This window comes from Peromyscus maniculatus, chromosome 22 (assembly GCF_049852395.1).
Source record: "Peromyscus maniculatus bairdii isolate BWxNUB_F1_BW_parent chromosome 22, HU_Pman_BW_mat_3.1, whole genome shotgun sequence".
In the NCBI taxonomy this organism is placed as follows: domain Eukaryota; kingdom Metazoa; phylum Chordata; class Mammalia; order Rodentia; family Cricetidae; genus Peromyscus; species Peromyscus maniculatus.
Window position 1 is genome coordinate 39945461 of NC_134873.1, and position 13517 is coordinate 39958977.

The window sequence follows — 13517 nt, forward strand, 5'->3', positions numbered from 1 at the left end:
GCCTTTTCCCACCCTGGCAGAGGCAGCCAGCCTCCTGGATTCTTCTCTCCCAATAAATCTCTTGAATGAGGTTTGGGTGACACCTTCTTTCACTGGAATGGAGTGGAGCAGAGAAGTAACATCTTTTGTTGGAGCAGAACAGAGCAGAACTGTAACACTTTCATTGGGGAGACCTTCCTCTAAAGCAGAGATGTTATACTCCCGGGGACCTGAGCAGAACTGAAAAACTTCGCTGGGGAAACCCTTTCCTGCCAGAGCAGAGTTATTACATTGGGGTCTCCAGCAGGGCTGTAAGCTTCGACCCCCTCCCCCCCCCCCACTACGGTGACTTTGTGGTAGTTCTTAGCTCCCGCCTGCCAGGATCCCTTTCCATCCAAGCTGCAATGCTTACACCAGTATCCCAGTTTTCCTATCTGAGAAATGGATAATACTGATAGTTTCTACCTTACCACGTAAACATCTACAATAGTGCTTGCCAATAACTGTCTTGGGCCTTTCTTCATGCAGATTCCTACCAACTCTTTTATATCACTGGTTCTCAGACATTATCTTAAAGTCTCTGACACAGCTTTATCATGCCTTGCTTCCGAAATTGCCGTGCTTTTCAGGGGCTCTTACTCTTTTGGCTTTTATCCCGTTTCACGGCTACCTCCTCTCAATCTCCTTTGTAGGATCCATATTCTCTTATTGACCTCTGAGCTTGGCCCTAAATTCTCTTTAGTAACATTCCTTTTGCGGGGGTGGTTTCAAAACAGCCTTTCTCTGTGTCGCCCTGGCTGTCCCGGAGCTTGCTTTGCAGACCAGGGTGGTCTCAAACTCAAGAGATCTGACTGCCTCTGCAGCCCAAGCTCTGGGATTAAAGGCGTGCGCCACCACGCACCGCTTCCTTTTTTGTTTTGTTTTCCGAGGCAGGGTTTCTCTGTGTAGCTTTGTGCCTTTCCTGGAATTCGCTTTGTAGCCCAGGCTGGCATCGAACTCACAGAGATCCACCTGCCTCTGCCTCCCGAGTCTGCCCGGCACCGCTTCTTTATTCACATCCAACGCGACCTCCCTTTGTTTCCAGTGGCCTCAGTATGTTAACATGGCCCAAATAGGCATCTTTCTCCTTCTCCCAGCCCCAGCTACTACTCTGTTAGTACTATGATCGGAGAACTACGGTATGCACATCCTTGAAGAGACTAGAGGAGGATGGAGAACCTTGTTACAATCCTGGAGACAGAAGCAAATAGCTCTTTGAAACATTTCCTGTAGTTATTTTTTACAGGCCATATTTTTTTTTTAAAAGAAGGGCCTTGCCCTCTCTGCAGGATGTGCTCACTTCCCCACTCGCGCGTCCTTCCCTAGAGCCCGTGGCGACGGTCCCCACCGGGCCACCGTCCACAGGGTGGGGCGGACCCCGCCCCGCCCGCCCCGGGCTCCAAGCTCTTCTGCGTCACGCTCCGCCACTCCCCGGGCTTCCCAGCGTCCCCTCCGCCCTACTTCCTCCCTCCAGGCCCCGCCCCGCGCCGGGTGCGCCTGCGCCTGGGCGAACACGTGGCTGCCGCGGAGCCAGAAGCAGACATGGCGGCCGGTGGCGGCGGTAGCTGCGACCCCGTGGCCCCGGCGGGGGTCCCCTGCGCCTTCTCGCCGGACGGCCAGGCCTACTTCGCCCTCGCCTCCGGCGACGGTCACCTGCGGGTGTGGGAGACGGCCAGCAACCGGCTGCACCAGGAATACGTGCCTTCCGCGCACCTCAGCGGTACCTGCACCTGCCTGGCCTGGGCGCCGGCGCGGCTGCAGGCCAAGGTAGTGCGAGCGGGACGGGGCGAGCGGGACGGGGCGGCGGGGCGGGCGCCCTCCCGGCCGGGCTCCGGCCGTCCCGGGCCCCCGCGCGCGCGGGGCCCCGGGACGCCCGCCCGGAGGCGCGGAGCGGGACGGCGGCGCCCCCTGGGCTCCCACGCCGCGGCCGAGGAGAGCGCGCGGCCTGTCCCGAGGGCGAGGGCGGGCGGGGGGGCGGGAGATCAATGAGAGGGTTGCGGCCCGAGCCCCGCGGTCCCCACGAGGTCCGCGCCCGGCTTTGGCTGGGCCGCCATGTTCACCGAAGCCCTTGCCTCCCTCCTCCCCCCCGTCCTCCCCACGGGGGGCATCTTCACACTTGCAGGCCCGGCTCCTCTGCGTGTGGGCATCAGAGCACCTTGGGGGGCACTCCCCGCCCCTCCGCATCCCAGACCCGGGGTGCTGGTTTTGCTTTGGGCAGTAGGAACGCGCAGGTCTTGTTTTCCTTCCGGGAGCCCCTTTGCTCGGATGCGTGTTCAACACGTGTTCTCCTCTGTCCTCCAGGTTGTGGGAGTCTCACTCCCGCAAACTCTTTACTCTCCTAGCTTCCTTTCGTTCTCAGATGTTTCGCTTAGGCTCAGTCCCACCTCTCTCAGCTTCCCCTCTCATCCCGAGGTCTGCATCGGATGCAGAGGCACAGTGGGGCAATGAAGTAGTAGAACCGCTTGGTTTAATGCGGATGATCCACGCCCCAGTGATTTTTTTTTTTTTTCCCGTAGTTGGGAAACTGCCGAGTTAGGGAATCCTTTTCGCTGTCAGGTAAACGCTGTTCACTGTTTAGTCACTCAATTACATCTCAGATTACCACGCACGTGGTTACTGCAGTTAGGTAGTAGGCAGGCCAAAGGAATCACTGCCGTGTGGTCCGGAACTGGAAAGGATCCTGAAGTATGGGACGCTTTGCTGTCACTGGTGAAAAAGTTACAGTTAGTGCTTGGGATAGCTTACTTCCGATCACCAGAGAAAACTTAATCTTTGGCTTGAAAGTTGCTGGGCTTGTATCTAACTTGCCATACTTTGGGTGAGTATGTTTAGCTATTGGTCAGGTTTTAAGAAGCTGCATTTCCAATTTCTCTTGGTGACAGAGAGCACTTATCGGGCCCTGTAAATCAAACATTAATCAGACTTGTGAAAAGGCTGTGTAACTGTCATCAGAATTGTGGTACTTTTTTCCTTCTTAAGTTTGTAATTTTAACAGTGCTGTAAAGTAGTGAGAGTCCTAACACCGAGAGAAATCCAGACAGAGCAGTGGTCAGGTAAACACATGTGCACAGGCTGTAAAGTTGGAGTCCATCCTCTGCAATAATTGTGCTTTTTGTTCCCTACATCAGTCACACCTACTTCATAGAGTAGTTGTGAAAGGTAGTATATTTAATAATGCAGAATCACTTATATACAGTGTTTTAAGGGCAATGCTAATTATGGGTATAGTTAGTCCTGCAAGGTACGTAAAAGTGAGCAACATCAATAAAGCCCCAAAGGAACTAGACCTGGAACTCATGTCTTAAACCCAGTTCTTGGTTGCCTGCAACAGATAGTTAATACTAAATTGGCTGAAACTTGGTTCATGTTGCTTTCCTGTTGACTTCCAATCTTGTATGCCCCAGAACAAAACCCAAGTTTCAAAAACTATGGTTTGGATTTGTTTTTTTAAATATATTTATCCACTGTGATACACTAGGGATAAAAGTGTTTTTGAAAGGATCCCAACTTTAGCTTTTCAACAAAGCTCCTCAAAGCAACTTTATATGACAGAACATCTTAGTTGAGTCCTGGGTATGAAGCCAAAGAGGTGTGCTGGATGTGTAGTGCAGAGGAACATGTGATTAGCATACCCAGAGTCCTGTGTTCAGTCCCCAGCAAGCCCTGCCCCTAAATGTTTATAAGTTTCACTTTCCTTTTATCTGTATGTTGTCATTCTCACTATGTGACTATGAAATGTCCAGAAATTACTGCATTTAAAAAAAAAACTGATTTAGGCTTGGGATGGAGGTCAAAGATAGAATACTTGCCAAGCACATGAAAAGCCCTGGGTTTAATCTCAGGGACCAAAAAAATAAAAAATGGAGCAGAAAAGCTGATAGCACTTGCTTGAGTCAGGGCTTAGGGAGCTAAAAGGCATTAACCAAAGCCTTGGTCACTAATAAGTAGTGGCACTAGGATTCTGGTACTCTGGACTCCCAGTCCAGTGCCCTTTACACTATTACCCTTGCACTGTAGTCCTGGAATTGAGAGCCAGGATGACTGCAGAGATGATCAGTTCCCATCCTGGGTGTGTTACCTACTGATGCTCTTACTAAAGCATCAGTTTTCTTGCATTGGGTCTGTACGTATTTCAAACAGGTCTGACTTTGTGATGGAGTGGGTGGGGGGTTATGGTAGGGTATGGATCACAGTTTGTGGCAGCTGCTCAGCCTCTTGCTTTGGCCTCCCTGGATTGTGTGCCCTGTGATTTTAAGTACTAAGATGATTTCATCATACCAAACCCATTTTATTTTACATTCTTGAGCCTTTAAAGCATGAGATGTGAAAAAATATGTTATTATGAAGCCCATGTTCCCAGCATGTTGGTAAGGTTTGGCATGGGACTTATTCTCCAGTGTGGAAGTAGAGATAACACTACCCTTCTTCCCGAGCCCTTAGCATTAAATGAGGCAGTATATATGATTGTTGTAGTAAGACCCGGTCCATAGTAAGCGGTCATTGTATGTTCTGTCTGGACTCGGGTAGTGCTGTAGTCTCCAGTGTAAAAAATTCGTAAGAGTGTCCTGCACTTGGTTTAGTAATCGGCAGTTTGCCACAAGGACAATGTATGCTGATACGCCTGTCAGTAGAGAAGGATAAATTCATGCTACATTTCTTGGACAGTGGATTATAATAACGGGTCATAAATGTTTGAAGATGCTAGATTGCTATTCCCTGTTTCCAGAATGATCTAAGGCCTTTCAGTTTATGGCCTGATAGTTGTAGCATTTCTCTGGTTTATCTTTATGATCTGAAGCTGTCATACTAGTGGTAGGGTAGAGCCACACAATTAAGCCACCTAGGCTTTGGTCTTGATTCCTCCCCAACCTTCTCTCAGATGTTTCTTTCTTCATCCTCTGGCTGTACAACCCCAGAAGTCAGGCAGACCATGTCTGATGTTGGCTACCACAGTAAATGCTGCTTTGTGGAGACATGAGCACATACAGCTCAGAACCTGACTAGAGGACATGGCGTTTCAGGCATTAGGAGGGAATGGGACTGAAACGTTGATGATGATATGTCTAGGAAGAATTGAGCTGTCTTCATTGCCATCTCTTGGAGATACAGCACGATTCAACTGTGTTCCTGTCAAGAGGTCTCAAATATTCAAAAGAAGGTAAAGGTGCAGATTAGATCTAGTGGCAGAAACAGAAGAACATTTGTTTTGATGTATTTGTGACTTTGTGAAATGTATACTTTCTAAAATTCTTACTTATGAAATACATATGCCAGAGTAAGTGCCATTAAAACAGGCCAAGAAATGGATTTAAACTACTTACTAAAAATCGAACATAATTTTCAGTGTTTAGAGGTCAGTTTTTAAGACAGGTTTGATCTATTGGTGAATTGTGAAATAGATTTAGTGGGTTGTAACAGCTTAAGTGAGATAGAATGGAAAGGTAAGGAAGTGGTAAGGGTAAGTCTCTGTGTGTATGCAAACTCTGATTCTGCAGTCTCAGTCTGAAAAGCCATTGCTTAATTGATGACCAGAACCAGTCAGCCCTCTGGTTGTCTGGTTATACTTTTTTAAACCCTTGTCCTCACCTCATCTGTAACTTGGCTGCTTTCAGAAGTAGCACATGTGTGACTACCTCAGCATTCTGATGCCCTTGATCAGATGCATTGTAAGCTTCCATCAGACAGGCTTCTGGTGTTTATTACTTAGCTCATGTTGGAAATCTCTTTACGAAATCACATTCTTTTTATTCCTTTTCACTCCTAGTGCCTTCATGCAGATTTTATGATTACACGTGCTTGAACTTTTCTCATTCCTTAAGCTTATATGTGTAGTCAGTATTCATGTGATATTATGCTTAGCTCTTTAGAGGAAGGAGCTATGACTAAAAGAAATGGACAGCTCAGAGTTTACTGGTCTATGACACAGTAAGACTTCTTAAGAGAAGCAAGAGGTTTTTGGAGGAAAAGTGCACGTGTAAAGTTTAGAGAGTATGGTGTAAGTGTGGAGCTAGATTCTGGAGCTAGCCTTGTCCTCTTGGATTCAGGACTGTTTGGTGTGGGGTTATACTTAGCACCCTACATTTTGAGGTGGTGAATGAACACATACGTCCCAGTCTGAGGACCTGAGTTTGGGTGGCTTACAAATGCCTCCAACTAGAGCTCCAAGGAATCTAGTACCCTACCTCTGTGGGCATTTATACACATATAGAAACACTGATGTTTTTAAGCTATTGTATTTTGTTAAGTATTGTTTAGCTTTAGACCAGTGAGTGATCCTTGAAGGTGCACAAAAATCTGAAGTGATTCCTTATACCAGCCTTTGCTTCTTCTACCAGAAATAGATTCTGAAGGTGGGACAAATAGGGATTTGATAATGTTTAATTTTTTTCTTTTAAACAAATCTGTAGTAAAAAGCATATTTGGACTGATTTTTGTTTTATACTTTAAGAAACTTCAGTGTGTGTGTGTGTGTGTGTGTATAAAATTTGATTTGTATAAAATAAATATATATCCATCCATCCCTGTGTAGCTCTGGCTGTCCTGGAACTCTGTATCCCTAGCATTGGGATTAAAGGTGTGCCCCACCAGTGCCTGCCTAGCTACTTTCTTTATTTTAGACAGAGTCTCAGATAGCTCAGGCTGGCTTCCACTCTGTGGTAGAGACTAGAGGTGTGTCCACACAGAGGGGAGACTCTGCGAAGGCAGTAGAGTTTGTAAGGTGTTGCAGAACTGAGAAGTCTGAGATGTTGGAATGTTTGCCTTCAGTGTACTGTTTGAGCATTCCTGATCTGAAATGGTCTGTGTTAATGCCTTCCCCACTGGATGGATGCATGTGTCTTCAGAGTCAGCAAAGCAGCATTGAAAGCATCAGGCCAACCCTTAGTCAGCCACTGGGTCCCACTACTAGTCAGAGCTCTTGGTTGACTCAGATCGAAGTCAGTGTATATCAATATAAAAATGTCTGTTTTTACTTGACAATGAAGCTAGAGCTTGAGGAATGATTGGGAGAAAAATGGAAGAGCTGTCTGTTTCAGTGGAAGAGTTTGGGCCTGGATTTAGGGGTTCATAAATCCTTGTGGATCTCTGCTTGGGGAGGGGAGGCTTTCTTGGGAGCTGCTTGGAAGACTTGTTGGTGTCTGAGCAGTAGGCGTGTTGAGGCGGTCGGGTCTGTTAGAGCGCTGAGGGCACAGGAAGTGGTAGTTTGCTGCCTGACCCCTTGCTAGAGGGTGGGAGGGGCCAGGAAACTTCTACAAAGTGTCTTTGAGGGCAGTGGGCACTGGTGTTTCTGTATTAGGATGTTTTGGTGTGTGTATGTGTATTTGAAATACTAAGTTAAAATCTTATTTTTATTTTTTTTCCAGGAAAGTCATCAAAGGAAAAAAAGGAAATCAGAAGTTATAGGAAGCAGTGACCAGGTTGACTTGTTGGCTCTTGGCACAGCAGTTGGTAGCATTTTATTGTATAGTACAGTAAAAGGAGAATTGCACAGTAAATTAATAGTAAGTACATTTACATGTTTTATATAAAAATGTGACAGACTAATTAGAGGTGATTAAAAATATTTCAAGATCTTGAACTTTTTCTATGTAGAAGCAGTTTCCCATCTCATTGCATTAAAACAACTACAGAATATTTGTTAAGAGCTGTGGTGGGTAATGCTCACTTGTATGAGTTAGGGTAGAGAGAACTATTGACCAGAGGTAAAAGGGATCAGAGGGACTTGCATATCAGTTTAGGGAGCAGCTTCAGGAAGACGCTTCCACCCCAGAGGGAACAGAGGCACTTGGGGTTGCTGCTGAAGCTGAGACCTTAGGAGTTGACTCTGCTCCCACTACTGTGGGCTTGGGGTGCGTATTCCAGAGGAGAGTGCTCCTGCTCATTGGTGTCTCAGGGGGAAGTGATGCTAGTTCTTCAGACTGCCTGTTGGCTTCAGTTGGCACCACCAAGGGTGAAGAAGCCAACTGGTGGGGTGATGCAGATGAGGACAGGAGAAATAAGCCCCCCTCTTGACCTCCGGTCATGTCTCCTCACAAAACACGGTGGCAGTGGATCCAGCTGGCAGAGCAGAATTGTGTTGCAGAATCCCAGCCCAGTGTCTCAAACTATTGTGAGTTATGCGCTGGAAGACAGTCACTTCCCTGGTGTAGCTGATTTCAGGCTGTTTTTTACAGGATGCTTTTCAGTTCACTGGGTGGATTTCTATATAGAGGAATGCTTACCCTTGTAAAAGAACAAGACAGTAGGTTTTCCACTTTAAATAGTGTGTACCATAGAAAATTTGGGAAATTGAAAATGGGAAAAGTTTACATATAAATCTGTTACCAAGAGAGATCTCCATTTAATAGTTTGTATATTTCTATGCTTAATTCATAGACTAAAAAACAGACGGCTTCTATCTGGTCATTTAGTATGTTTTGTGTCCTGATTTTTTTTTGTTTTCATTAAGTTATAATTAGTTTCATCTTTTCTAAAACTAACTGTAATCTTTCTTATGATGGTCTTAAGTTTGCATTAAGTTGCATAATTCCTTTAGTACATAACTGTTGTTGACCATTTGGAGGTTTCTAGTTTTTCTATTACAAAAGAATGACACCCTCCTCCTCCTGTAGTCCCTTGAATTTATAAATGTAGGTAAGGAGTCCGAGTTTTAGAGTTAAGAATGGTTTCTGGAGTCTTCCTCATTTGTCATCATCACTAGTGGAAGGATAATACCTAAGTTTCAGTAGCATTATAGCCACCCTGAGGAGCCCATTCAAATAGCAACAAGAACATCCCCAGTGTTTGGTGGATGAGAAATGTCTGGTTTTCTTCTAGCCTCCATGGGCCTCTATGTGCACATGTAGGCAAATAGGTAGGCATGCATACACATAAATTAAAAAAAAAAGAAAATACAACCAAGCTGGGTGGTGGCACACGCCTTTAATCCCAGCACTTGGAAGGCAGAGGCAGGCGGATCTCTGTGAGTTTGAGGCCAACCTGATCTAAAAAGAAAGTTTCAGGACAGTCAGGGCTGTTGTTACACAGAGAAGGAACCCTGTCTTAAAACACAAACCAACAAACAAAAAATGCAGCCTAATTAATTGATTTGCTTTACACCTGCCTTTAGAAATTGTCTACATTGGGCTGGGAGATAGCTTAGCTGGTAAGATGCTTGCCATGCAGCATGCGGACCTGAATTCAGTCTCCAGAAACCACATTACATTTAAAAAGGCTGGGCATGGTAGAGCATGCTTGTAGTCCCAGCACTGGGAAGTGAGAGGCAGATAGTGCTCAGGGACTGGATGGCCGGCCTGCTTAGCCTACTTGGCAAGTTCAAGTCTTGGGAAAGACCTGGTCTCAAAATAAATTTTAAAAAGTAGCAGTTTCTAGGGATGATACCTGAAGTTGACCTCTTTGTATAGCAGCACTCTTGGGTGCACATGCACATACATACCTACAACATCCCCAGCATGAACATACACACCCAAAATTGCCTACAGTAAAGATGCTAAAGATACAACGTTTTGACAGATACCAAGAATGTGCTTATTCCTCTCCAAGTGGAGCGCAGTCTTTGTGTGCTCCACCTGTTGGAAGACAGCAAAGATAAAGCACTGTCCACACAGTATGGTGTCACCCGTGTCCCACCACAGGATTTACCTGAAGAAAAGCTCCACCAAGGTAGCACATTGCTGTGTAGCTCAGGCTGGTCTCAAACTCCCTCACCTTCCAGTGCTATGGTTAGAGGCCAGCAGCACCCTGGTTGGCAGATTTTTTTTGTGGTATTTTCAACTAAATACCTTAAAAGTTGCTTTCAGCTAGACATTGGTACATGTCTATGATTCAGGTGTTTAGGAGGCAGAGGCAGGAGGATCACTGCAAGTTCAAGGCTATCCTCGTCTGTATAATAAGTCCCTGGTCTTAAAAAGAAGTTGAGTTTTGGACTCCATGGTTTGAGTTCACTCATTCTTTCCAGTATTGCTCATACCTTATGCTGGTATTTCTGTCCAAAGCAATGACATTTGGTCTCGTGCCCTTTGAGGATGTAGAAGTACATTTTTCCTATAGAAAAGAGGGGGAAATTAACAGTTTAAGATCTAGCTGGTTTACCTCATTTTTGATTTTGGAATACTAAAATAGGTAAGATGTAAGTTAAGGCTTTAGTTATCGTAAGGACTAAGGTTTTGAGGTAAATGCTCGGTAATTCCAGGACCCATACTATTATGTAAGACTTTGTTCTTTGTTTTTTTTTTAATCTGTAGAGTGGTGGGCATGAAAACAGAGTCAATTGCATACAGTGGCATCAAGACAATGACTGCATATATAGTTGTTCAGATGATAAGTATATTGTGGAGTGGAGTATACAGACATGCAAAGTTAAGTGGTGAGTACCACTGGTTCCTGGAAGTGGAGCTTGAACCAGCGTCTTTTGGGACCCAGTAGGGAATATAAACACTCTAATTATGTAGATGGTTCTCGAGGACCTTTTGGTCAAATCGGGCAGTTTGACTACATAAAAGTAAATAGAGGAGCTTAAGAAGGGGGTGGAGGGATTTAGAATAAAGACGTGCAAGAAACGTCGTAGGTGGTATTAGGTTCCTTGTCAGAACAGCAGGTGGAATTGGGAAGGGATGGTGGAACTATCATGGTTAAGGTTGGACTTTCTAGGATAGATGGATAGGTTTGTTTGGATAAGGAAAGATGGAAAAGCCCTTTTAGGAATGGGCAAAGAAAGGTAGAGATATGGCCAGAGCAAAGGCCAGGGCATAGGGAAGTGAAAGATTAACTTGGGAGTGAGTAATTAATTTAGAGGTGGGTGTACTACAGTAGAATAGATGACACAGGATAAAAATATCCTTTAGTTAGAAAAATTATGGTCTGAAGAGACAAACCAATTTGGGAGCTTTCATAGAACTTGAAAGACCCAGAGTACATGGTCGCAAGGAGGGTTTAAAAATCTGAGGAAGGATTGGAGGTGCAGGTGTTTGCATTGAACTTACTGGCATTCACACTTATCATGCTGGTAACTGGCCAGAGACACCCGTGGAGAGTCTTGACAGTGGTCTGGGGTGGGGCTTGCAGTGTACATGTACTCTGGATGAGAGTTCATGGTCATTCATACAGAAACTGTTTAGCATGGTAGACATACATTGTATTTAGTCATAACTTCATGAGCCTGGATGTGTCCCTGCTGTACATAAGAAATAGGTTAGATGAAAGCCTGTCCTCTTTCCTACTAAACTGTGCTGTCTCATAAGAGAATTGAGTTTCCAGCTCCTTCCACCGTTCTTTTACCACTGTGTACTAACTTTGAGCTCTGGAATTTTAGGGTTACTCTCCTTCCTCTCACCCTTCTTCCATTAGTTTCTCAGCTTGCTTCAGGTTTTTTTTTTTAAACAACATGACTGCTTACTGTTACAGTTGAGGCTTGCAGAACTTCAGGTTTATATTTTTTTGCTGAAAGTTTTGGTCTCGTGTGTACCTATTTTCTTAGAGTAGTGCAGCTTGGCTCAGTGACATTTAGATGCATCCTTTAATCGATTTTATTTATGTCTCAGAGGACTTCCACCTTCTATAGTTTGCAGAGCAGCTACCAGCCTGGGTTCTGTTCATCAGCCTGCAGAAAGTTTTCTCTTGTTAGATGGTGAAGCCTGCTCCCCAATCCCAGTTCCCTCTCCTTATTGGTGGACATGTGAATTTGTAGCTTCCTGAGGAAAAAAGTGTATGTGTGTGCTGAGATTTTGCTTGTTAATCATTGTTTTTAATTCTATCCTCAGCAGTTGATAATTTGTGGGAAAAGAGCTTTAGGTTAGAAAGAATTTTCTCTCAGGATTCTTTTCTTTTTAAAAGATAGATTATATCTTTAATTATGTGTATGTGTATTAATATGTGTACATGAGTACATGTATTCCCCCCCCCCCAGGCCAGAAGAGGGTGTGCGATCCTCTGGAGCTGTAGTTTTGAGCTTTTGCAAGCTCAAAAGCTGGATGCCAAGACCTGAACTCAGGTCTTCTGCAAGGATAGTACACATTCTTAACTCAGAGCTAGCTGTCTTTTCAACTCCCAAGATTATTGCCTTTTCTTTTCAAAATTCCTTTTGCAGTTACATTGATTTATTTATCTGCTTATTTATTCATTGTGTATTGTCTGTGTGCATTATGGCATATGTGTGGAGACTAGACGACAACCTTTGGGAATTGATGCTCTCCTGGGTCCTGGGATTGAATTTAGGCTGTTGGATGTGGCGGCTTGCACTTCTCCCCACTGAGATATCTTGTGGGCCCTGATAGCTTTGTGTGTGTGTGTGTGTGTGTGTGTGTGTGTGTGTGTGTGTGTGTGTGTGTGTGTGTGTGTCTCAGAGACGGAGAATATGAACACCTGGGGACATGGTCTTCTGCAGCCCATGCTGGCTTCAAGTGTTCAGAAACCTGAACTGATTGCCTTTACCTCCTGGTTGCTGTAACTACAGGTGTGCACCGCATGCCCAAGTCCCTGTGTATTTAAGGAAATACATTGGTGCTTGGTGGGAACATTCTGGTCTTTTCCTCTGATTTTCTATTTTATGTTTTTGTTCTTTATATTTTTATTGTGTTACATTTCATTATATGATATTGTGGGATTTCAACATTTTCTTTTGTCCTTAGATTGTCTCTTTGAGGGTAGCATGTTTTGAATTGTTGGATGTAGTCCCTGTTTACATATTGAAGACATTCTTCAAATTGCTGAAGATTCTTGGCTTCTTGTTGGTGTTTGAAATGAAATTGTTTAAAAGCAGAGGAAATCCTAGGGTGTGTTTGTGCTTGGTCCTTCAGCTGTCGGTATTCTATAGAAATCTGAAGGCCTCCAAGGTGTCAGTTTATACGGATTGTTATTCTGCAGCCTGTCATAGTCCTCAAGGAGAAGGCTCTACTCTAGTGCTTTGCTTTTTTTAAAAAAAATTCTTTGTTCATTTTATGTGTATGGGTGTTTTACCTGTGTGTATGTCTCTGTGTACCACATGGACGAAGTGCCTTTGGAGGCTAGAAGGGGGCATCAGACCCTGATTGTGAGCTGTCATGTGGGTGCTAGGAAGTGAACTTGGGTCCTCCTACAGAACAGCCAGTGCTCTTGATCACCTCTTCAGCCACTCTGTGTGTGTGTGGGGGGGGGGGGGGCTTCTTTTTCTTTTAGGTTTTTTGAGACAGGGTTTCTTTGTGTAACTGCCCTGGCTGTCCTGGAACTCTCTAAATTAGGCTGGCTTGAACTCACAGAGATCCCCCTGCCTCTGCTTTCTTAGTCCTGGGATTAAATTCGTATTCCAGTGCTTTTTAAACTTACTTGTGCAAATAGATCTACTGTAGTATGACTGATAGGTTGAGCCTTGGCAATCTGTAATACTGCAGAGTTCTCTGAATTAGAGTTACAATTTCTTTGAGTGTGGTTGGCAGCTGGGTTGGGGAGCATTGGTATTACCCTCTACATGTGGGGATGGATTCAGGAAGCACCTCAGGTTTCTCAAGGCAGTGTGTGTCTATGTCGAT

The 13517-nt window shown here is 44.9% G+C and overlaps 1 protein-coding gene across 1 annotated transcript in view; it reads left to right on the plus strand.

The window, feature by feature from the left end:
- The first annotated feature begins 1503 nt into the window (after nucleotides 1-1503).
- The window catches only part of Wdr43 (WD repeat domain 43), a 42996-nt gene continuing 30982 nt past the window's right edge, over nucleotides 1504-13517 (plus strand). The window contains exons 1-3 of the mRNA XM_006990703.4: nucleotides 1504-1785; nucleotides 7380-7517; nucleotides 10260-10381. Coding sequence (XP_006990765.1) covers nucleotides 1561-1785; nucleotides 7380-7517; nucleotides 10260-10381 — 485 coding nt within the window. The 5' untranslated portion in view covers nucleotides 1504-1560. The remainder of the gene's footprint in view (nucleotides 1786-7379; nucleotides 7518-10259; nucleotides 10382-13517) is intronic.